Source organism: Anastrepha obliqua, chromosome 1 (genome assembly GCF_027943255.1).
Source record: "Anastrepha obliqua isolate idAnaObli1 chromosome 1, idAnaObli1_1.0, whole genome shotgun sequence".
Taxonomy (NCBI): domain Eukaryota; kingdom Metazoa; phylum Arthropoda; class Insecta; order Diptera; family Tephritidae; genus Anastrepha; species Anastrepha obliqua.
The window spans coordinates 162,670,007-162,690,906 of NC_072892.1; the positions used below are offsets into that span (position 1 = coordinate 162,670,007).

The window sequence follows — 20,900 nt, forward strand, 5'->3', positions numbered from 1 at the left end:
GGATATCTTAGAAGGTGTGGCAAAAGTGTAACAGGAGGATGTCTTAGGAGGCATGGAGAAGCTGTTGAGCAGTACTCTTTTCAATGGAGAGCGTTCCAGCAAGATTCCGCTCTAGCCCATAAGGTTAAAACCACTCAGCAGTGGCTAAAATTATTATTCCTGGGTTCATAGCCGCAAAGGAGTGGCCGTCTGAAAGTATAGATCTGAAACAATTGGATTACAGTTTATGGTCAGAATTGATTAACATGGCTTGGCGAAGAACTCACAGACGTTTCCACGACAGTCGGTTCTACGTTACCGAAACGACCCGGATTTATACCCGGCCAAGGACTGTCACTCCAGCAGCATTCCCCATATGTAAGTATGGGGAATGTTTATGCTACTACAACAACAACAAGAACTCACAGAAATTTGGAAAATTTCAGAGTCTCTCAGTCGTTAATATCCAAGGAAACCGTGCGTGTTGCTGAATGGCCTAATCGTTTAAAGGCTTGTATAAAGCAAATGGTTACCATTTCGAATGCATATTATAATTTGTATTTTTGATATTTGCATGATTAAAGAAAACTAATTAAAACTTCATTAAAAAAAGTGTTACAATTTCATATCTATAATAGGCCTAACTTGTAACAGAACTTATGGCAGGACTGAGTATATAATGTATGTGAATACCCTTTATGTAATGTTTTGACATATAAATAAATTAATTAATTATTGCCTCTTGAGTACTTACAATAAATTGTATTATTTCACTGGATTAATTTCATGTACGCCGTCTATTATTTGTCGCCAAATGGGTGTTTATGGCTGAAAAACACACTTCCGAATTCAACATGCGATTCGCGAAAGATGGCAGCACTTCGTTTACCTTGTTTTGTTCCCGCTCAATCGACCAAAAAGTTTTCATACAAATGTGCAAATAGCATCTGGGAAAATAAAGGGCGCAAGTCATAAAATTTGCCGGCATTATTATTTTAAATTTTAAACATACGTTTGCTTTATAGAGTAAATTCATAATAAGAAATGACAAATACAAATTCAACAACTAATCAACAAAGAAATATTGAAAATGCAGCCAGAGCTAAGAACCCGTTGGAGGCCGTACCGGATGCCTTCCAGTACGCGGCAAAGAATGGCGCAGAATACAAACTATATTGTCGTGCAAAGGCGGACATGGATTCTAAAACATTAAAATGGGCTTTTAAGTTAGCAGAACGTAATGTGGGTCCATTTTATAAAGCGTTAAAAATGGGGTGGCAGCCGAAGGTGAAGCAAAATGACTTGAACAAAAAATGGGCACGGTATTTGGTAGCAACTGATAAGAGTGGACAACCGGTGGCATATACTATGTTCCGTTTCGATATGGACTACGGTCACAGCGTGCTTTATTGGTGAATAAACGTGTTTTCTTATAAGTTAATAGTTTACAATTCCTTATTTCGCTTCAGTTATGAAATGCAAATTGAAAGCGGCTCTCAACGCCAAGGACTTGGTAAGTTCATGATGAACGTGCTGGAACAATGTGCACAACACTGGCATATGGACAAAGTGGTGCTAACAGTGCTGAAAAATAATACCAATGCTACAGCTTTCTTTAAAGCAATCGGCTACAGCTTGGATGAAACGTCGCCGGATGTACTGGAGAAAGCAGAATACGAAATATTAAGCAAGATTTTATAATATCCTTTAAGTACCTAGCTGACAACAAAAAAAAAATTGACTTAAATGTTTTATCCTCAGATAAATGATTTATTTTACAACTTTAAATGACTAACAAAATCCAACAATACAAAATCGAATATGCAAATATAATCTAGAAGCATTTGGCCCGTGCCTCCATATATTTCATCATCGAGATGTCTTTCATAGTAAGGCCACCAGCGTCATGTGTAGACATTTTCACTTGCACTTTATTATACACATTACTCCATTCTGGGTGGTGGTTCCGTTTTTCGGCAACCATTGCTACCCCAGTCATAAAACTAAAAGCTTCATTAAAATCTTTGAACAAATACTCTTTGTACGTGGCATCACCTCCATCTACCAGTGACCAGCCAGCATCCAGAAAGGGTTGAAGATGTTCAGATCGTTCTTGTTCTGTTAATTTTGCCTTAAATTGGAAAATAATATTTATTAAATCTGATTAGTATTGGTCGGGATTTATATTAGATTTTATATATTTGTACGATAGGGGATCTACCCAAATGTGTTAATGACTCAACAACTTAAAGAAAAGGAGTTACGAAAACTAAATCAAATTTTATTGCAATCAAAGCAGATTTCATTTACTTTGTTCTTTTAACAAAACCAGTTCATTTTAAATGTGAAAAAAATCTTATAGGTACACATTTAATTGTTACATTACTTTATACATACATATTTACTGTTGTTAATGGCCTTGAAATTTCTATATAGACTTTCACTTCACTTAATCTCTTCTCGCTTTGATTTGACCTTACGGTGCATGGCAGATAAGCATATACATTTTTGCTACTAAGAGTTATTAAATCGCTTATAAAATGTCGCTTTACAAGTATATTTTTTCGATATACTTAAAATTCCTACAGGTGTCTACTACCACCCCCTGCTCGTTTTCAAATTTATAATCAAACGATTCGGCTTTCTTACCATTTTTTTCTTCGTTGGTATAGGATTCTGCGTAATTACTGTGGAGTATTGCCTATCACTTCCAAACGTGTCTGTTCGCACTGCCTTTGGTAAACTACTGAAATAAATTCACTGATTTTGTTTGAGACTTGATTTGTTTTTATGTATACGCACACTAACACATACATTCCACTAAGCTACACATTTTCATACGTACGTGCATAATACTAGATATCGCCGGCTTAAGTAGGAACAATCGACGGCGGGGGTTATATCCTTGCCGTTTAAGAATTGTTGTTGTACACCAGCATGCTTGAAACTTGGGAATACTTTCGATGTTTTATAAATTCTTAATAATTTACTTGAAAAAATCATTGTTTAACAAACTAAAGTTGTTTTTGTAGCGAGATAAGTTTTGTTTGCTAATCAGCTGATTGTAGTTGTTGCCACTATACAAGTATATAATTACAGTGCCCTTAAAACAACACAAATCTTACCACGATGCTCCCAAACTTTCGTTGTGGAATATTTGATTGTGAAAAATATAATTTATTCAATGAGCGAATTTTAATGTTTATTATTATATGTATATTAGTTTGGGGAAAAACAAAAATGCGTTATTTTCACAGTAGACGGCTGCTGCGATCGATATCTCGTAAAGTATCGCTCAAACAATTTATCAAATAAGTTTATGCTCATTTTCTAGGTGACATTTCACACTATACAAATTTTTTTGGTTTTTTGTTAACAATGGAAACCAACAATTTGGCTGAAATTGTGAATGGTGTTTATGGTACCGTTACTGTAACAGCAAATTACATGCAATTTTGGGTTCGTCGATTCCGTTCAGGTATTTTCAATGTTTAAGAAAATCTCGATAATGGCGATAAAATCACAGAAATTATCGAAGTTGACCGCCATGTTAGTAGCCCAGGAGTTAAAGATGGACCATAAAATAGTTTTAAACCGTTTGCGCAGAAATGCTCGAAAAATAAATAGATAAAAAAAGTGCGTACAGCGTAGTACACATAACAGAAATGAAACTTTCAATGCAAACAAAGAAAGAGGGAGAGACCCGAGAAAGAATGGAAGAGAGAGAGAGGCCCGAGGGAGAATGAGAGAGAGAAGGTACTCTTTTACCTATCGTACCTATCTAAATAAACTCACAACATTTGCAGAGAATACAAATACACAAAATTTACCAAAAACGGAGAAGGATCGACCGGTGTAGGTAAACATAGATGACTAGATGTGAAACTCTTTTTCTCGTGAGAGCGCTGAAAAATGTGCATTTTTTATAACATTTTCCAATATTGCCACACTGGTAGAAACATGAATTGGGTATTTTTGAACCAAAGGTGTGGAATTTTTAGATTCCACACCACCATTGAGGTTAGTATTTAGTGTGCGGTTGCCCAATAGTTGCCCTACATATACTAAAAATAAGCACAATCCGTATAAAATATGTACATAAATAAGCAAAAAATTTAAAAATTTATATGTAAATGAAATTATTTAAAACTGAAATACAAAAGTAATTTAATAATAATAAAGTAATGAACGCGAAAAACATAAGTTATAATTAAAAACATGACTTATTGCGATGTTTTAATATAACACAGAAATTGGGTAACAAAAAAAAATTCTCAAACAACGAACAGAATAAGTTAAAGCAGATTACCTTTAATTTTTGTAAAATATGTCAAACACAAATTCAGTTCCCTTACCTACGCTTTTCAACCATAGAATATTTACGTATATACAAATTTACATAACCCAACACACAGTTTTCAATAAAATTACATTATGTACATAAGACTAATTAAAAGTAGAAGGATATAACGAGCTTTGGATTCTACAAACTCACTTAAACTCAAATTATTACATTTCATTTTTTTTCTCTTTCGCGGAACGAAAATGCCCAAAACGTTTGATGACCTTGAAATTTAACTCTCCATTCTCGCAGGTCCATCGACGCCTAAGAAGTTTCACTTCAAAAAAACTCGTAAACAAAAATTAACGCAATTATTAACATTTCAAATTCTTTGACGCCTTTGGATATTTCTCTATATTGGATCGGTCAATAAGCTAAAGTTTAATTTGTTTCAAGGATTTGTTATGGTTCTGCAGTTGCTTCATATTATTCGCCACGTTATGTATTGCCACCTTAGAGTGCTGATAAGTAGCGTTACTCCCTTCATTTTTCGGGAAACTGTAGCTATTGGCACATCAAATATTTCAACTATGTCCCAAAAGCTACACGTGACCCGAGCAATGCTGAAAACAGTGAACGCAATCCCCTGTCAGCTGTTACGATCAAACTAATGAGAACCCCATGTAAATGAAAAATTCCTTCCTTCCGTATCGTAGTATCGTAGATTTTATATCACGATTTTTAAAAATTCCTTAATACGCTGTCAGCTGATTGCTCTCTCACCACACAGTGTTGCCAAGCAGTACATTTCGAAGTCATATACAAAATAAACTTAGAAAAATTATAATTTTTATTAAAATAACTTAAAAACACTGTTGAATAATGTTAATTATAGATAAATGAACTATTTGCATTTGTTGGTTTTTGGCTTTGGTTTATTAAACAATGAAAAATTGTAACTGATAACGCGGATGTGTGAAAAAGTGTGTAAGCAAAAATATCATTGGCAACATGGTGTAGATACACCCAAACACATACACACACAAACCGATGTATTGTGTAAATATGTAATTAAAAGAAAGCAGTTGTTCTCGGGGGATGAGCTTTTGTGCTCGTTAGGGGCTGCGGTAAGGGACTGCGTACGGCGTTCACTGTTTTCAGCACAAGGCATTTAGTAACTTTTCTAAAGATCGTTTTTCTTTATGCAGGTTGGTATAACAGGACTACTTGCAAATTTGCTGCATAGTATTTCGTATACGCTGCGAAGTTCATTGGTGTTCATACTCACCAACGTAAACGTACGCCCGTATCTGCTGACACGATGAAACTAATGAGAGCCCCATGTAAATGAATTCTCACCGCTGTTCCGATCCGTAATATCGTAGATCGTTGTTTCATATGATACGGGCGTACGGGCGTACGTTTACGTTGGTGAGTGTGAATAGCCTATGTTGGTGCATTCGCTTCCGAGTAGTTTTAACACAATTTCGTTGTGTTATTTCCGATGATGCTTTCTCTTTTCAGAGAACGACCTGTTTCAGCTGACATAAATTTTTTGTGTTAAGAAACGCTTGTTGGCAAAATCCAGTGCAAATTTTCGATAATTACACTGTGTGACAAAAAAAAAAAAAAATTAAATATACTTTTATGGAGACCTAGTACAACTTGTAGGTTTTGAAAAACTAAAAAAAATGGTATAGGAGAAATTTCCAATACACCCCCAAAATCTCATTTTATGGCCATGAAACCGTTTTTCAGTAGGTTGATGTGAAGAATCACTCCTAACTTCGCCAATTTCCATCCGATTTCGAATTCGTTTTTTTAATTCGAAAGAACAAAAACAAACCTTTTTGACAGTGTGTTGACAATTTTTCTGAAATGACAACTGACGAGACTGTAGACGGAAGTATTTGGAATTTTTTTATTTTTTCTCTATTTTTTCAACTTTGACATAATTTTTACGATATTGTCCGTTAGTGAGGATTTTTTTTAGTACACTACTGTTATAGTAAATTTAATTTTGCGTCGAATGAGCAGCTTGACTGTAATTGAATTAAAATTAATAGAGTTGTGTGAGTTTTAAGATTTTAGTTTTTTTTTTACTAATTTGGTATGTAGGTATAACTTACGCTAAATGGGAATAAGGGCGCGTTTCGAAGCATGAAAATGATAACAAGTGTCATTATAAACACATAATATTTATTGGAGTATTGTGCAGTGCAGCACTGTACGGTATGGTACGGTATGGTACGGTGCGGTACGGTGCAGTACACAACGGAATTGGTTCCAAACTTAAAAATGCATTGGAAACGGCCCTTTGGAGTTTAGTATGGTACGGTACATTTCTCATTCTCTTCATCAGTTTTGAATTCTTCTCTTTAAGAAATTCAATCATCATCATTCATCTGAAGTCGTCATCAACTAAATTCCATTGTTTAAATCGAGAAGCGAGCGTTTCAGATTGTCTTCCCGATAGAAGTAAATCACGAGAAAGATCCTGAAAATCTGAACTTGATACAATGTGTCGTTCTGAAGACTTAGAACCAGACGGAAAGTACTCTTCATCATCAGGTTTATTGTTATCAGTTTGATCATCATCAGCAATGAGTTGAACTTCCTTCAGTTCATGACCTGCAGTTGAGTCAATCATATCGTCCAAGACTACGGGGTTCTTAACAGTTGCAACATCAGCATACTTTATGTGCTTTCGAGCTTTATAATGATGACCGTTTACGTCCGTTTTATAAAAATAACAATCATCTGGTTTATGATAATGCTGATGATGCCACATCGGAGAATATTGAGAAATTCGACTTTTCTGGCAACGTTTTGATTTATATCTCTTGAATTTCAATGAAACAAACAATAAAACTTTGACGTTGTAATAAGGTTAAATTATAATAACAAACTTCTTTTGTTAATCAATGTACAGTGTGAACTTTGGTACACTTGGGAGCTTTTTCATATTTCTATTGAAAAAAAAGTGTGATAATATGTCAGATCTTTTCGTAAGTTTTAATCAGTTCTGTTATATGCAGTACAGTGTACTCTTATGTATACATAGGTATATACTTCAATAAATATTACGTATCTATAAAAACGCATCAAAACACGTCCTTATTCCCATTTAGCGTAAGTTATACCTACATACCAAATTAGTAAAAAAAAAACTAAAATCTTAAAACTCACACAACTCTATTAATTTTAATTCAATTACAGTCAAATATAGCTCATTCGACGCAAAATTAAATTTACTATAACAGTAGTGTACTAAAAAAATCCTCACTAACGGATAATATCGTAAAAATTATGTCAAAGTTGAAAAAATAGAGAAAAAATAAAAAAAATTCCAAATACTTCCGTCTACAGTCTCGTCAGTTGTCATTTCAGAAAAATTGTCAACACACTGTCAAAAAGGTTTGTTTTTGTTCTGTCGAATTAAAAAAACGAATTCGAAATCGGATGGAAATTGGCGAAGTTAGGAGTGATTCTTCACATCAACCTACTGAAAAACGGTTTCATGGCCATAAAATGAGATTTTGGGGGTGTATTGGAAATTTCTCCTATACCATTTTTCTTAGTTTTTCAAAACCTACAAGTTGTACTAGGTCTCCATAAAAGTATAATTTCACTGTCGCACAGTGTTATTAGTTGCGAAAGACAGCTTTTGTTGTTGCGTATATTTTACTTATTTTACTCGTGTATGTATGTATACTACATATAAAAAATTATAAATATTTGGTTGCAAACTTTTATTTATGTGCTGCTTCCTCTTCATTTTCGCCACCATTTCCATAGTAATCGTAGTCCAGCGGTAAACCGTTTGAACCAGGCTGCTTTGGATGTTCGGTAGTGGTGCTATGGGACCCTTTCCCAGGCATTTGAGTACTCTTTAAAACAACAGACCCGACACTCGGCAGCAAAGTAACACGTCCGGCAGTCGTTGTATCGCCTTTGCTTTCTATTTTGTTCACTATAGTAGTTTCCTCGAGCGACATACCAACTCCAATCGCATTCGGTAGCTCAGTGACGGAGGTGCTATTGTTAATATTTGACTCGGTGGTTAGTACGATGCGCCAACGTTTGCTGTAACGGCTGCGTACGAAAGGCTTCGAAGTAGCTGCAGTGTTGGCAGCGTCTGCAATTAGAAAGGATGTAATCGCCTTATAACATAAACATGTATATATGTATGTATGTAGTAAAATTTCCCGATGTCTTGTTTACCAATTGCGAGCGCTGTGAGTGTTAAACACACGCCAAGTAAAATAATGCACTTCATTTTCTCTAGAATTTTGTTGTGCCAAAGCTTTCTGCCGTCCCACTGACGCTTCTTTTATACGGCACTGATTATATGTGGAAATGAATTTATCCCACTTTTTCTGCATTTATCTGCTTTTCCCAAATGGCATCTGGCATCGAATTATTCGTACTTGAAATTGAAAGTTCCTCAGTTATCTCAACTCAAGCATAGAATACTCGTAATGCAATAAAAAGCAACAGTTTAAAATTTGAGTTTTATTTTTTTTGCTTTACAAATGCTCGTGTGTGGTTTGATAACATATGCCTTTGGGATTTAGAGAGTTGTTCCGGAGGTTAGTGACCTCTTCTTCATCATTACTCGATAGTATACAAGCACGATTCCCAGTTTACACATTGCTTTCGCGTATGACGCGGTGATGCTTAATTTCGGCTTTGAATGTTGATGGGTTTGTTACCACGATGACGATCCATGAGGAACTCATCCTCCTTTCATCGCTCTCTACGGCTTTCGAAGTGTGAATAGTGTTGTTCCTATACGGCTAACTACGAGTAAATACTCGATATTCTCGATCATGTCGTTTCTGCGACTAACCCCAGGAGACTGCAATGCCAAAAGAGGTTCAAATGCCAACCAAAGGAGGTTTACAAATCGTATATGTAACTCATTACAAGCATAAATAGAGCATTCTTTCGGGTATAGTCCCGATTTCATAGTCATTCGAACATCAGCGGAATATGGTTCACTGACTCTTGGCGTTTCTGCGACCAATCACAGGAGACGCCAATGCACTCTCAGCTTAAATTTAACGACGTAGCGCGGAAAAGGGTGAGACATCTCGGCCAACTGCAGACGGAAGAAAGGCACATACGCTCAATACAACAGGGAGCTGGGTCTGGATGAGTTACTGTGATGAGTAGAGGGCACAAAAGATCATGAGGTCGAAGGGCGAATATCGAAGTAATCTAATCTTATCTAAGTACTTAATATTTTGTTAAAGTACTGAGTACTTCTTGTACTCGAGCACTTCATTCAAGTACTCAGGTGGGTATAGAGTAAGCGGTTAAAGCATTTATTTGATTTTTTTCAAGACTTTTCGCTTTGAAAATATAATACATACATGAGTAACTTCGGTTGGCATGTCACCGGGGATTCGGCAACAGAACTCTGCCCGCTTATTTCACACGTATTCACGGTTCATTTTTGTCGTTTATCACCAACACAATCTCAGTTTTGTCGCAAACAAATGCTGTGACCCACGTCAACAAATCAGCTGTTTTCTTCAAAATCATTGAGAGCCGGTTAACGGTCCGGTGTTGCCCACCCCTCTACATTCTGTAAATCGTGTGGGCAATACTTGTGCATCAGAGCTAGAAAATGATTCAGTTAAGGGGGCGTCCATAAATTACGTGAGGTGTTTTTTTTTAATTTTCTATACCTCCCTCCGCCCCTGGTGAGATGTCGTGAGATTTTATTCAACCCCCTCCCCCATCCCCCAATCTCACGTAAGATTTTTCAAAATGTGGGTTTCTTATGTAAACGCGTTGAATTGTTATTGTAAAAAGAGAAAAAAAAATTTGCTTCGTGCTTTTATTTACAATTAGTTAAGACTAGTAATCAATATTGCTGAGAGTTATAAGTGTAATAAAAAGTTAACAACAGAAGACTTAAATCGTAACTACTGCGATTAAAAAAAGAATATCTACTCTAATTCAGTCCATGGAGAATCATGCGCGGTTTCCAGAGAGACTATTGGGACCAACATGTCCATATGATTTTCAGTAAAATTATCTTCTCCTTCAACTTCGTTCTGATCTAGCCACTCTAAGCCGTTGACGCCTGCGCACAGTAACTCATTGGCTCGTCTTGTGACAATCTGTGAGGGTCGCACTTTGCGGAACATACGCGCTTGCTTAGCTGATGCAATGTGAGCTGTTCGCCTGTGCTCTGCATGTACTGCAGCATCTTTTCTTTAAATTATCACGTATACTTGGGCAGTAGAGATCATAAGGCGTGCTGATGAAGGCATTCAGCGGTTGAATCGGTAGGCGTATTCGAAATGTAGCGAATGTCTTTCCATCATGTTCTTTAAAGTCCGAAATTGTCAAACGTCCATCAACCTGAGTGATAGGGTATGGAGGTGGCAGAAAACGGTCGTGAAGAATCATATGCAGATCACTCCGGCGTGCGCTGCAGCACTTAGGTCAAGCTCCATATGCAGCTTAGCAATCTGTTTCTTCATAGTATCTTGTGCTGGAGTGGGACTTACGTTAGATGGTGTAGTGTTCGGCATAGCTTCATCCACATCATCGCTGATCACAAGAAGCTGATTTTGAATTATGTGAAAACAGTGAAGGATATGACCGCGCTAATATTTTGTAGTTATGGTTTTAGCATATTTTATTAAGAATTTCACTGTGTCAGTTTTTTTTATGCTATTAATTGTAACAATAAACTTTATATAAAAAAAAGCATTTTCTTAAAAAAATATATATTTACCTACATTTTGAAGGAATGCTAAAGTAGACCGACCGCCGTTCAATCTCATGTTTAATTCTTTCTTCGGGAATTTTTGCTTCGCAGTATTTCATAATTTTATCACATCGTCGCGGCAGGACTTCTTCGCCTTATAGACGTATCTTTTGACGTATGCGTTATAAAAATCTTGATAACTCATTTTAAATTAGTAAGAGCAAGAACTGAGTCGAGTAAAACATTTACAAGAATAAACAAAGAAGGTTGGAACCTGTCCGTGTGTCGCTGCCACTCAACTCGTACGCCCTTGTTCATTGAGTCGCGCGTTCGGGTAATAGTGGCGCGAAAACAAACGACGGGCTACACTGTACCGTAAATTCAGATTAAATTGAGCTATTTGGTATAAAACAAATGTATGGTGGTTTGACAGTAGTAATGTATAACGTCGAAGTATGAATGAAACTATTTTCTTTCGAACGAATTGGTGAATGATCTTAATCATACTATGATTACGCTTAAGATTAAATCTTAAGCATGTACAATCTGGATAATGGACCAAAATAGTATAATTTTTTTTGTTTCAATCAGAAAAAAAAATTGCGTGATATTTGCCGAGACCCCCCTTCTCTCCATCGTAAGATTAGATGAGATTTGACTCGACCCCCTCCCCCCTTAAAGATCTCACGTAATTTATGGACGCCCCCTAAGTATACCTATGAAATGAGCCTTTTTTTCAATTTCAAACGTTTATTAACAAAAAATGGTTACAAATTTAATCTTCAAAATAATAGCCATCGCTAGCGACACATTTGTCCCATCTTTCAGGCAAGTTGTGGATGCCGCGCCAAAAAAATTGGCCGTCTTTGGCCACAAATTAATCATCGAACCATTTGTTGGCTCCTTCGTGAGAATTGAAGCGCTGCTCGGAAAGTGCGTGGCCCATCGATGCAAGCAAATAATAATCGGAAGGCGCCAAAGCCTGGAGAGTAAGCCGCATGCACCAGCGATTCCCAATCGTACGTCTCCACCAATTCCCGGGTCGCTCTTGTTCGATGTGGCGGGGCATTGTGATCAAGAAAAATTACTTTGTGACGCCGATCGGCATATTCTGGGCGTTTTTGGTGTATAGCGCTTTTCAAACCGGTCAATTGTCGTTGGTAGCGTGCACCGTCAACTGTTTCACTTGGTTTTAATAGCGCGTCCCAAATCATACCACGCTAATCCCAGAAGACACACAGCATTGCCTTGCGACCGAAGCGATTTGGTTTGGCTGTTGTTTTTGGCTTGTGGCCGAGCGGACCATACGATCGTTTACGCTTGGGATTGGAGAAATACACCCATTTTTCATCAACCGTAGCGATTCGATGCAAAAAAGACTTCCTTTTGAGCGAGCGACAAAAATGCATTGTTGTATGAAACGTAACAAACAATGAACTGACAGCGAAAAAAACAAGACATTTGGGAAGGTTTAAAAATACTCGTAGCGACATCTATGGACTAATAGCTGAAAGTCTCACTTCATAGGAGTCCAAAAAGAGACCTTGTAAAGGCTGATGTTTCCACCGGCAGTGGGTCGAAAAAGAAGAATGCGAGAACTTATGATTTATAAGAGCACCACGGAGTACTCGTGGTTGGGCAAAAAAATACGAAAAAATAACTTGGCGAATTTTCGAGATAAACATACATTAATCAGCACCAATTCCTTAAAGAAAAGGGAAGATCTAAAAGACTCGTGTTTCGGCGGACAAACGCAGGTTAAAGTGGAAAAACGCAAAATTAACGTGGCGTAATAATAGATTAAAATTAGGTTAGGTTAACGCGAGAAAAACTCTGCTCAATTGGTGATTTCGCCAAAGCCGAGTAACGGTATCGCGATAAACGCAACCTTCTGTATTCTCTCAACCGTGTTATTGTTGTTGTAGCAGCTTACTAAACCCTGTCAGTGCAATCTAATATAGTTACTCGTCTTTTTTGACGTCTAACGGTAGGCCCAGGAAACATGATGTTTCGAGGGTTCAGAGAGAAAGTGGTGTTATACGTGAGTAGGTTTGATGGGGCATGTGAAAAGGTGGTTAGTATCGTGAGTTGTGCCTTCACAGGCTGGACATATGTACATACATATGTTTGGAATGTCAGGGTCAATTCTGGATAGGTAGGAGTTTAGTCTGCTACATTATTCAGAAGGAGATTGTGTCAAAAAAATTATGTCAAAGGGCCTCTCGAGGTGGCTGGAGCTTTTCATCTGCTGTGGTTGGTGATTGGGCTACGATTACGGCATTCAGGGGTTGAGAGTTTAGGAAGATGGTAAGTGTGTCCCGATGAATGTCATTGAGCGTATGTCCAAACACCGTCCGGTCCAATAGTCGTCGTTTAGTTTTGTCCTGGATCTCGTCGGAATAGTCGAAGAGATGCCCCCAAGGTAGTAGCAGATGTTTACATGGGTGAAACCTACCATCACAGACGTCACGTCCATTGTGGCAGCCCTATAACTGTTCATGCTTTGAAATAAGCTTTCACGTTGTTTAAGAGTTTACTATTTCATTCGCCGAACGCACACGTTTCCAATTCTCAACCGGTTTGTGAAATATAATAAATCATCTTCCTGTGTCTTATCAATTTCAGCCGGAGTTTGCCGTCTAACCAAACTCACTGGCAACATAAGCTCCTCCGCAGCTGGATCCCGAGTGTAACTAGGCTCAGATATTTATATTCATGCACACTAGTGTCCAATTGTATTATAACTGTGTCCAATTTACGGCTGCATATATCAGCATGACTTTTATTAAAATCTTTTGAATGTTCCTCCGCCCGGTGACCGGTACCTTATGATTCGAGAAAAACATGTCATGCCCCCTTTCTACATAACGGTACCTTTATAAAGCTAAAAAATTATATTTCAACTATTGATCAAGGTAAGCAAAAAATTTTTATAGAATCTACATTTTTTTTGCTATTATTTAAATGGCTGGATAAAAATCGGCAAATTGCCAGAATATTTCATTGTACGATATTTTAATTTTTTTAACATTCAACTGTACTCGTCTGCACCGTTATTATGACAGCTTCCATGAGTTGTGTCTTTATATTTCGAGAGAATGATTTCTTTTTTTTCCTTGTTCACTCCTCTCGGGAGCATAGGGCCGCGACAAGACATTTGATTTCTGACAGGGTAGGTGATTTGTCTGCCGTTACCAGTCCTAAACTTAGGAACAACGCCTGCTTACTGCTTAGAGCGCCATCTGTGTTTTACATTTTTCTGCCAGAAAGATGGCACAGATGAGTTGAGGCACTCCGCAAGACGGTGTTCTCTATTCATTTCTCTAGGTTGTCGTTGTCAACATGCTGGAGGAGCTGGTAAGATGGGAATGCAGAATGATTGCTTACACGGATGTTAGTTGGGTGACGGATCGCGGCCTATCGGTGAATTCTCTCAAGAAGGAGCTCGTTCTATTTGCAAGGAAAAATAAAATGCCCAGAGTTAACTCCCCTCAATAGAGGGCGCTCCGTTGGTGCTTTTTGACAAGGTGAAATACCTAGGCTTAATCCTCGACAGACGCCTAACTTGGAATCTCAACATTGAGAAGAGGATAAGGAAGGCAACATTCGTCTTGTATGGATGCAAAGACGCTGTTGCCAAAAGGTATGACCTCTCGCCTAGAGTTGTAATTTGGCTCTATAATACCATAAGCCAGTTCGTCTGAATAATATTTTGTGCAAAAAAGGAATATGGAAAATCTTCACCCTTACTGGGTACCTACAGGTCAAACTATCAGCATAACAAACTTTCGGCTTTTGCTAAGCTTCATGAAGAATTACGAAAAAACAGAGCGAGTTGTAGATGGACAGAGTCCTGATCTCTTCACCAAGATATCTGCCCAAAATTTTCTAACTAATTACAGCAAGCCAGTATGGATTGACGGCTTCATGAGGTCTACCCATAGAGGACGTTGGTCTGGGTTGAGCTCGTGCAGAGTACCCAAGTGCTTTGTGAAAGAACCAAATACGAAAATAGCGACCTTTCTCCTAAAACTCATAAGAAAGGACCTGAGAGCACTGGTGGGTGTAATCACAGGGCACAACGCCTGTGGTCAGCATATGACCGCCATGGGGGTCGTAGACAGCCCGATATGCCTATCCTGTCTTGAGGATGACGATACTGCAGACCATTTTCTATGTAGCTGGCGGGCGTTCCCCAGAATCAGACTTAGGATATTGGGTTGCGATATACTGAGTATGGATTAAGTTCATACTCTTCCTCTTCCGGTTCTCTTAAGATTCATCAATGAATTCAAGAGATTTGTGGAAGAGTGACCTCAAACTAATTTACATTTTATCTTTCCTATCTCTATTCTTTCTACTGAAATCTATCCGGGTGTAGTGCAATGGTCTCCTGACTGATTGCTTGGACTTGTCCAACCCCCCACAAATCTTATCTAATCTAATCTAATGCACTCACCGGTTCTTGCACGGTGCCACTTCAATGGGTATTCCTAATATGAAGATTCGAAGAGGTCGTGAATCCCATATTTAGACTAATAATAACTTTTATATTTTACGACAAATTAATCGAGCTTTAATTACTACAACAAATCCAATATTATGTAGACGTACATATTTATGTATATAAAAATTAAATGCAAAGTACAAAATATTTTTCGCTTACTAAAAATTTTGTTAACAATAAATTAAATTAATTCGAGTATTTTGTTTACCAATAATAACTTATAAGAATTTTCCTAATTGTTTATTTGCGTTTAGTGAGCTCTAAGACAAGTAAACTTTACACCATAATCCGGTAACCGGCGTCACAGTCCCCTTAAGATTGCTGCGGCTTGGCGCCTGATGGTATTGGCGGTGGAGGCACATCCGGCACTGCGCTGTTCTTATTCTTCGACGCATTCTTTATACTGTCAAAATCGGCAGGTGGCGACTGTGGTGGCTCTTCAGGTTGAGGTTGGGGTTCACTTGCCGCCGCTTCTTCGGCCGGATCTTGTGTTGGTTGCTGCTTTGGCGGCGGTGGTGGTGGTGGTGGTGTTGGTACTGGTCCACTGGGCGCTGCCGTCGGTGGAGTCGGTACTGGTGGCTTCGGCGCACCCGTCGGAATACCGCCTATTGTGAAATGTTGATGTTGACTGGGGAAATATTCGTAAGGTGGCAGAAATTGCTCACGATAACCAGTGATGGGATCGTAGATGAGTGGATACTGATTAAAAGCGTAAGGCGGAAGTGCAACTGGAGCATTGGGATTACGTTGGGGATATTGTTGCAATGGTATAAGTGATGGAGGTAGACCGAATTCGTTCAAGGGAATGGGCAATTTCTCATTGGGCATTTGATTGGGCGGATTCTGGTCGAGCGGTGGAATGTAAGCGGGCTTATTTGGTGGTGGTGGCAAAGTAGGCGGTTGCACCGGTTCTTGCTCTTCCGTAGGTGGCGTAGCAGTAGGCGCGTTACTTTCGATTGGTGAGCCATCTTGCGGCGGTGGTTGTTGCGCTGCTGCATTGGGCGCCGGCAAGAGTTGTGGTTCACTATTTGGTGGCGGTTGATGCATAAACTGCGGTGGGAAGCGTTGTTGCGGAAGTGGATAGGGAAACTGCAAAAAAAAGAGTCAACAAATTTGTCATATAACGAAGTTTTGAACATAATAGAAATACCCCACCTGCTGATTTGGCGCTAAACCCGGCACTATTGGTTGGCCAAAACGCACTAGTGGCGGCGAGTAGAAACCATAGGGATTATACGGTCCGAAAGGATAGTGCGCCACGCCACCCTCGTGTATGGTGGGTTGTATGACGGGGTAGGCGCGGCTCGAAGTTAGATTATCATCGGTCGTAATGAGTGCATTGTAGACTTTTGGCGTGCGTCGTAAGGCAGCTCCACAGCTGGAGTAACAGTTGATGGCGATTAGTAAGGCGATTAGAATCTGTAATACACAAGCAAATTGTCACATAAAAATTATAAAATGGAAAGACTGTAAATTGTATGAGTAAGAATGTGTTAGTTGGCATACAGTTATTGGTAAATATGTATATATATATATGTACGTAATAAGAACAAGTTTCATGTGAGTCATCTACTGGTCGCCGCGTGTAGCTGCAAGTGGACATTCATACCTCTGCGTGTTCGGACGTTTATTGGTCATTCAAAACTATGCAAAATGTCTTTTTTTCTAACTGGTTGACATATGGCTCGACGCGCGTGCTATTATCTGCATATGTATGTATATGTATGTACATATGTATCAGTCTATATTTATGTTTTGTTATACGATTTTGCTCTACATGGTAATAAATCAAATCTGGAGCAACACCCAAGTTCAATTAAACTGCCAAGAGCAACTGATATTGCTGTGGCTGGCGGCCGGCGTATGCGAGTGTGCTTATGCTGGGCATATCGGCTGTTAGTAAGTAGGTTGTAGGTACGAAATCAAATTCACCGACAACAAAAATGATTGAAAAAATATTTTCTAAAAAATGGAAAACCGAGAGCATGATTTCTCTTTTTGCGTTGTTCACTCCTCTCGGGAGCATAGGACCTCGACAAGACATGGCTTGCGTTGGTTACGTTAATCTATTTGATTTCTGCCAGGGTGGGTGATTAGCTTGCCGTTACCAGTCCTAAACTTAGGAACAACGCCTGCTTACTGCTTGGAGCGCCATCTGTGTTTTACATTTTTCTGCCTGAAGGATCGCACAGATGAGTTGAGGCACTCCGCAAGGCGGTGTTCTCTATTCATTTCTCTAGGTTGTCGTTGTCAATGACATGCTGGAGGAGCTGGTAAGATGGGAATGCAGAATGATTTCTTACAAGGATGTTAGTTGGAGCTCGTTGAATGCAAGGAAAAATAAAATGCCCAGAGCTAAATCTCCTCAATGGGGGGCGCACCGCTGGTGCTGTCTGACAAGGTGGAATAACTAAGCTCTTTGACAGAAGGCTAACGTGGAGTTTCAACAATGAGAAGAGGATAAGGAAGGCAGCATTTGTCTTGTATGGATGCAAAGACGCTGTTGGCAAAAGGTGGGATTCGACTAGAGTTGTATGTTGGCGCTATAATACCATTATAAAGCCAATTCTGTTGTAGGGAGACCTTGTCTGGTGGAAATCACTCTAGAGGATAACATTGCTGAAGAAGCTGAAGAAGGTTCAAAAGTCTGCTCTGATTGAAATCAGGGGGGCGCTTCGGCCTACTCCTACTTCACCGCTTGACGCATTGCTAAATGTGGTAACTGTAGACATCGTAGCAAAATTGTCGCTGCGCGTGCCGCAAGCAGACTGAAAGGCTCATGCTACGCTAGCTACAGGCTTGACATCACTGACGGGCACTCAGAAACGTTTGATTCATCCTCTTGGCGACACCTCGCTTAGTCCAAGCGGGTCATGCTCCACTTACATTCCATTAAGGAAAGAATGGGCGGGATGCAGCACTTTGAGGCACGATCTAGTGAACCTGTTGACGGATGGCTCGAATTTGAATGGAAGGGATGGCAGAGGAATCCACTGCGTGGAGCTCGGCATTAGACTCAAGTTTTGCAGTGTGTTCTAAGCAGATATAGCCGTAATCAAAGACTTATCTCACTTGTGTAATAACTGCTACGGAAGTAAATATCTACTCCGACAGCCATGCGGCAATCAAGGCCTTGGGCTCGATGAGATACACTCGAAATAGCTCGGGGAACGCCTGATATCTCTTTCGATCGTATCTAAATTTTTTAGGCTCATCTGGGTATCTGCTTACAGCGACATTACAGGCGAATGAGCTTATTAGGAAAGGGACCTGTGAGAGGAGAGGAATAATATCCCCCATTGACTGCCTGCGGTATGCTCTTTGAAGGGTGGATTTCGCGTCAACTCTGCGAGTGTTGGGAAAGTACACAAACTCGTAAGGTCGCGATATCATTCTGGCTACGTGTGGATCGGAGGCGCCCGAGGTATCTTCTATGGTTAACAAAATCTCAGCTCTCGAATTTCTGGGGTACCCTTACAGGACACTGTGCGCGAGGTATGCATGCTGTGAAGCGCAGCACTACTTCGAGCTCTTTTTGCGTCAGTTACATGAAGGATGAGGTTAAATCATCGCAGCACCTTCTCCTTTGATGCCCTGCTCTCGCGGGGCTAATGTTTAGATATCTTGGTTCTCACTGCGTGATATTGCTTGCTTGCGTGATATATTAACCTCCTGATGAGCTTCATCAACAGCATGAGGCGGTAGGCGGTTAACACAACCGTAACTCAGTTATCGTTCGGCACAATTTAGCACCAATTAAGAGTCGTGCATCTGTTTTTCAAGCGGAGGTCTATGCTGTTCAAGAAGCGATGAACTTTGTTGTGGAACACAGATAGAGAGGCAGATCTATATGTATCTGCAGCGACAGCCAAGCTGCGCTCATGGCCTTAGACAGCCTCCCACCACATCAGGGGTAGTCGAGTCCTGTAAATCCAGGCTGAACTATGTCGGTAGACATAATAGCCTGATGCTAACATGGGTCCCGGGACACGTGGGTATCGCGGGTAATGAGACCTCTGACTGCTTAGCTAGGATGGGCTCTGAGGCCAACTTCTGTGGCCCGGAGCCTGTTCTGCAACTCCCTTCTGCAGCCATTAAGGCCACTGTTAGAAAATGAGTTACTACAACCCACAAGCGAGCTTGGCAGGCTGAGAGAGGCTGCAGATACAAAACTGATGTTACCTGTCATGTCCGATCGACTGTCGCAAATCTTTCTGTCATTTAGCAGAAGGGAGTGCAGACGGCTGGTTGGACTGATGATGGGCCACTTTCTGTGGGCGAACACATGGAAAAGATAAGGAGGATGACACGGCGGACCACTTTCTGTGCATCTGCCCCGCCTTCACTCGAATCAGGCTTGAGGTCTTTGGCACTGATGTGTTAAGCAGCGATCACCTGGGTTTCTTGGCACCACAGGAGCTATTCAGATTTCTTCGGAGGTCGGGTAGATTTGAAGAAAATTAAAAGGGAATCCGAGTGCAGTACAATGGACCTAATTGTGTCTGAGTGCTGTAATTGCTAGTTGCCAACAAAAAAAAAACCGAAAGAGCTAGATGTTAAGCCTTTAAGTTTGTTAAAAAACGTTTTCGATTACCGTTTTCTTTTTTTCCAATTTAAATGAGAGTCACAAACGAGCATAAGGACTTTTTAGACAGAATATGCACCAAAAGTTCGCTCATCAATGACTATTTAATTTTTTTTAATTTTTTTATTTTTTAATTTTTATTTTTTAGTGGTAAAAACATCCCTCCGCTTCTCTTGGATTTTTTCCTCAATCCGGGGACTGCTTCTGCATTTCTTCGAGGGCTCTTGAATGACAATAATATTCAAAGATATGATATAAAGTTCTTGAACTTTTTTCTCGGTGCACCAACCGTTTCCCTTTCCCTCGGCTGCCATGCAAAAAATCTTGCGCTTTTACTTTGTCTCTTCTAATAGTTGCCTGGCTTATTAACAATTACTGATGTCAGTTGGTGAACTTTTAGTTAACAATTGACTAAAAACCAGTATTTTATGCTCCATTTTATTTTCCACCCCTTCTCGTTCCTCCGCCGCCATTGGTGTAAATTACGTTTTGTTTATCTTTCCGCATTATTTATGTGCTTGTTGAGTGCGCTGATCACGGTAATTGATCTCCAAGTAATAAATAAACTAATAACACGCGTTTAACAGTAAAAATATTATATTATAAATATATTTCTAAGTTAAACAATCCACACTGACCGTAGCCCGTTAATATATTGTAATTGGTGCGAATGAGCTAATGGTGTGAAAAAAGCAGCTCAAACTGAGATAAATGGGTTTTTAATGTACCTACTTTAAAATGGAACTTGCGCGTACTTGCATTTTTAAATTATTGAAATAGGTGTAAGAAATATCGACCACCTAACTATACTAATTGA

The 20,900-nt window shown here is 39.3% G+C and overlaps 4 protein-coding genes across 5 annotated transcripts in view; 1 reads left to right on the forward strand and 3 right to left on the reverse strand.

The window, feature by feature from the left end:
- The first annotated feature begins 857 nt into the window (after window positions 1-857).
- Window positions 858-1,848, forward strand: LOC129239384 (N-alpha-acetyltransferase 40). Its single transcript, XM_054874852.1, has 2 exons — window positions 858-1,391; window positions 1,449-1,848. Exons 1-2 carry the CDS (start codon window positions 1,024-1,026, stop codon window positions 1,678-1,680), a joined length of 600 nt encoding a protein of 199 aa, XP_054730827.1. The 5' UTR covers window positions 858-1,023; the 3' UTR covers window positions 1,681-1,848.
- Window positions 1,722-3,014, reverse strand: LOC129239395 (pterin-4-alpha-carbinolamine dehydratase). Of its 2 annotated transcripts, none has more exons than XM_054874871.1 (3): window positions 2,825-3,014; window positions 2,629-2,722; window positions 1,722-2,110 (listed from the first exon to the last, which is right to left on the reverse strand). In XM_054874871.1, exons 1-3 carry the CDS (start codon window positions 2,980-2,982, stop codon window positions 1,814-1,816), a joined length of 549 nt encoding a protein of 182 aa, XP_054730846.1. In that variant the 5' UTR covers window positions 2,983-3,014; the 3' UTR covers window positions 1,722-1,813. The 2 variants fall into 2 exon arrangements, with proteins under 2 accessions (XP_054730846.1, XP_054730839.1); XM_054874864.1 differs by having other exon boundaries at window positions 2,629-2,725.
- A 4,986-nt stretch (window positions 3,015-8,000) lies between these two features.
- On the reverse strand, window positions 8,001-8,561 carry LOC129235767 (uncharacterized). The gene is made up of 2 exons (XM_054869797.1): window positions 8,486-8,561; window positions 8,001-8,399 (listed from the first exon to the last, which is right to left on the reverse strand). Exons 1-2 carry the CDS (start codon window positions 8,538-8,540, stop codon window positions 8,014-8,016), a joined length of 441 nt encoding a protein of 146 aa, XP_054725772.1. The 5' UTR covers window positions 8,541-8,561; the 3' UTR covers window positions 8,001-8,013.
- Window positions 8,562-15,610: 7,049 nt separating this feature from the next.
- LOC129239409 (uncharacterized) overlaps window positions 15,611-20,900 on the reverse strand; it is a 32,872-nt gene continuing 27,582 nt past the window's right edge. Inside the window, exons 2-3 of the mRNA XM_054874878.1 lie at window positions 16,654-16,917; window positions 15,611-16,587 (exon numbers count right to left, since the gene is read on the reverse strand). Of these exons, the coding sequence (XP_054730853.1) occupies window positions 15,811-16,587; window positions 16,654-16,917 (1,041 nt within the window). The 3' untranslated portion in view covers window positions 15,611-15,810. The remainder of the gene's footprint in view (window positions 16,588-16,653; window positions 16,918-20,900) is intronic.

What these genes read in the sequence shown, in the direction of transcription:
- LOC129239384 (XM_054874852.1), top strand. Translation starts at nt 1,024, where the DNA reads ATGACAAATACAAATTCAACAACTAATCAACAAAGAAATATTGAAAAT. An exon ending in GGTCACAGCGTGCTTTATTG is followed by an intron (nt 1,392 to 1,448) that starts GTGAATAAACGT and finishes ATTTCGCTTCAG; the next exon opens with TTATGAAATGCAAATTGAAA.
- LOC129239395 (XM_054874864.1), bottom strand. Translation starts at nt 2,982, where the DNA reads ATGATTTTTTCAAGTAAATTATTAAGAATTTATAAAACATCGAAAGTA. An exon ending in CGATATCTAGTATTATGCAC is followed by an intron (nt 2,726 to 2,824) that starts GTACGTATGAAA and finishes AATTTATTTCAG; the next exon opens with TAGTTTACCAAAGGCAGTGC. An exon ending in TACCAACGAAGAAAAAAATG is followed by an intron (nt 2,111 to 2,628) that starts GTAAGAAAGCCG and finishes TTCCAATTTAAG; the next exon opens with GCAAAATTAACAGAACAAGA.
- LOC129235767 (XM_054869797.1), bottom strand. Translation starts at nt 8,540, where the DNA reads ATGAAGTGCATTATTTTACTTGGCGTGTGTTTAACACTCACAGCGCTC. An exon ending in ACTCACAGCGCTCGCAATTG is followed by an intron (nt 8,400 to 8,485) that starts GTAAACAAGACA and finishes TTCTAATTGCAG; the next exon opens with ACGCTGCCAACACTGCAGCT.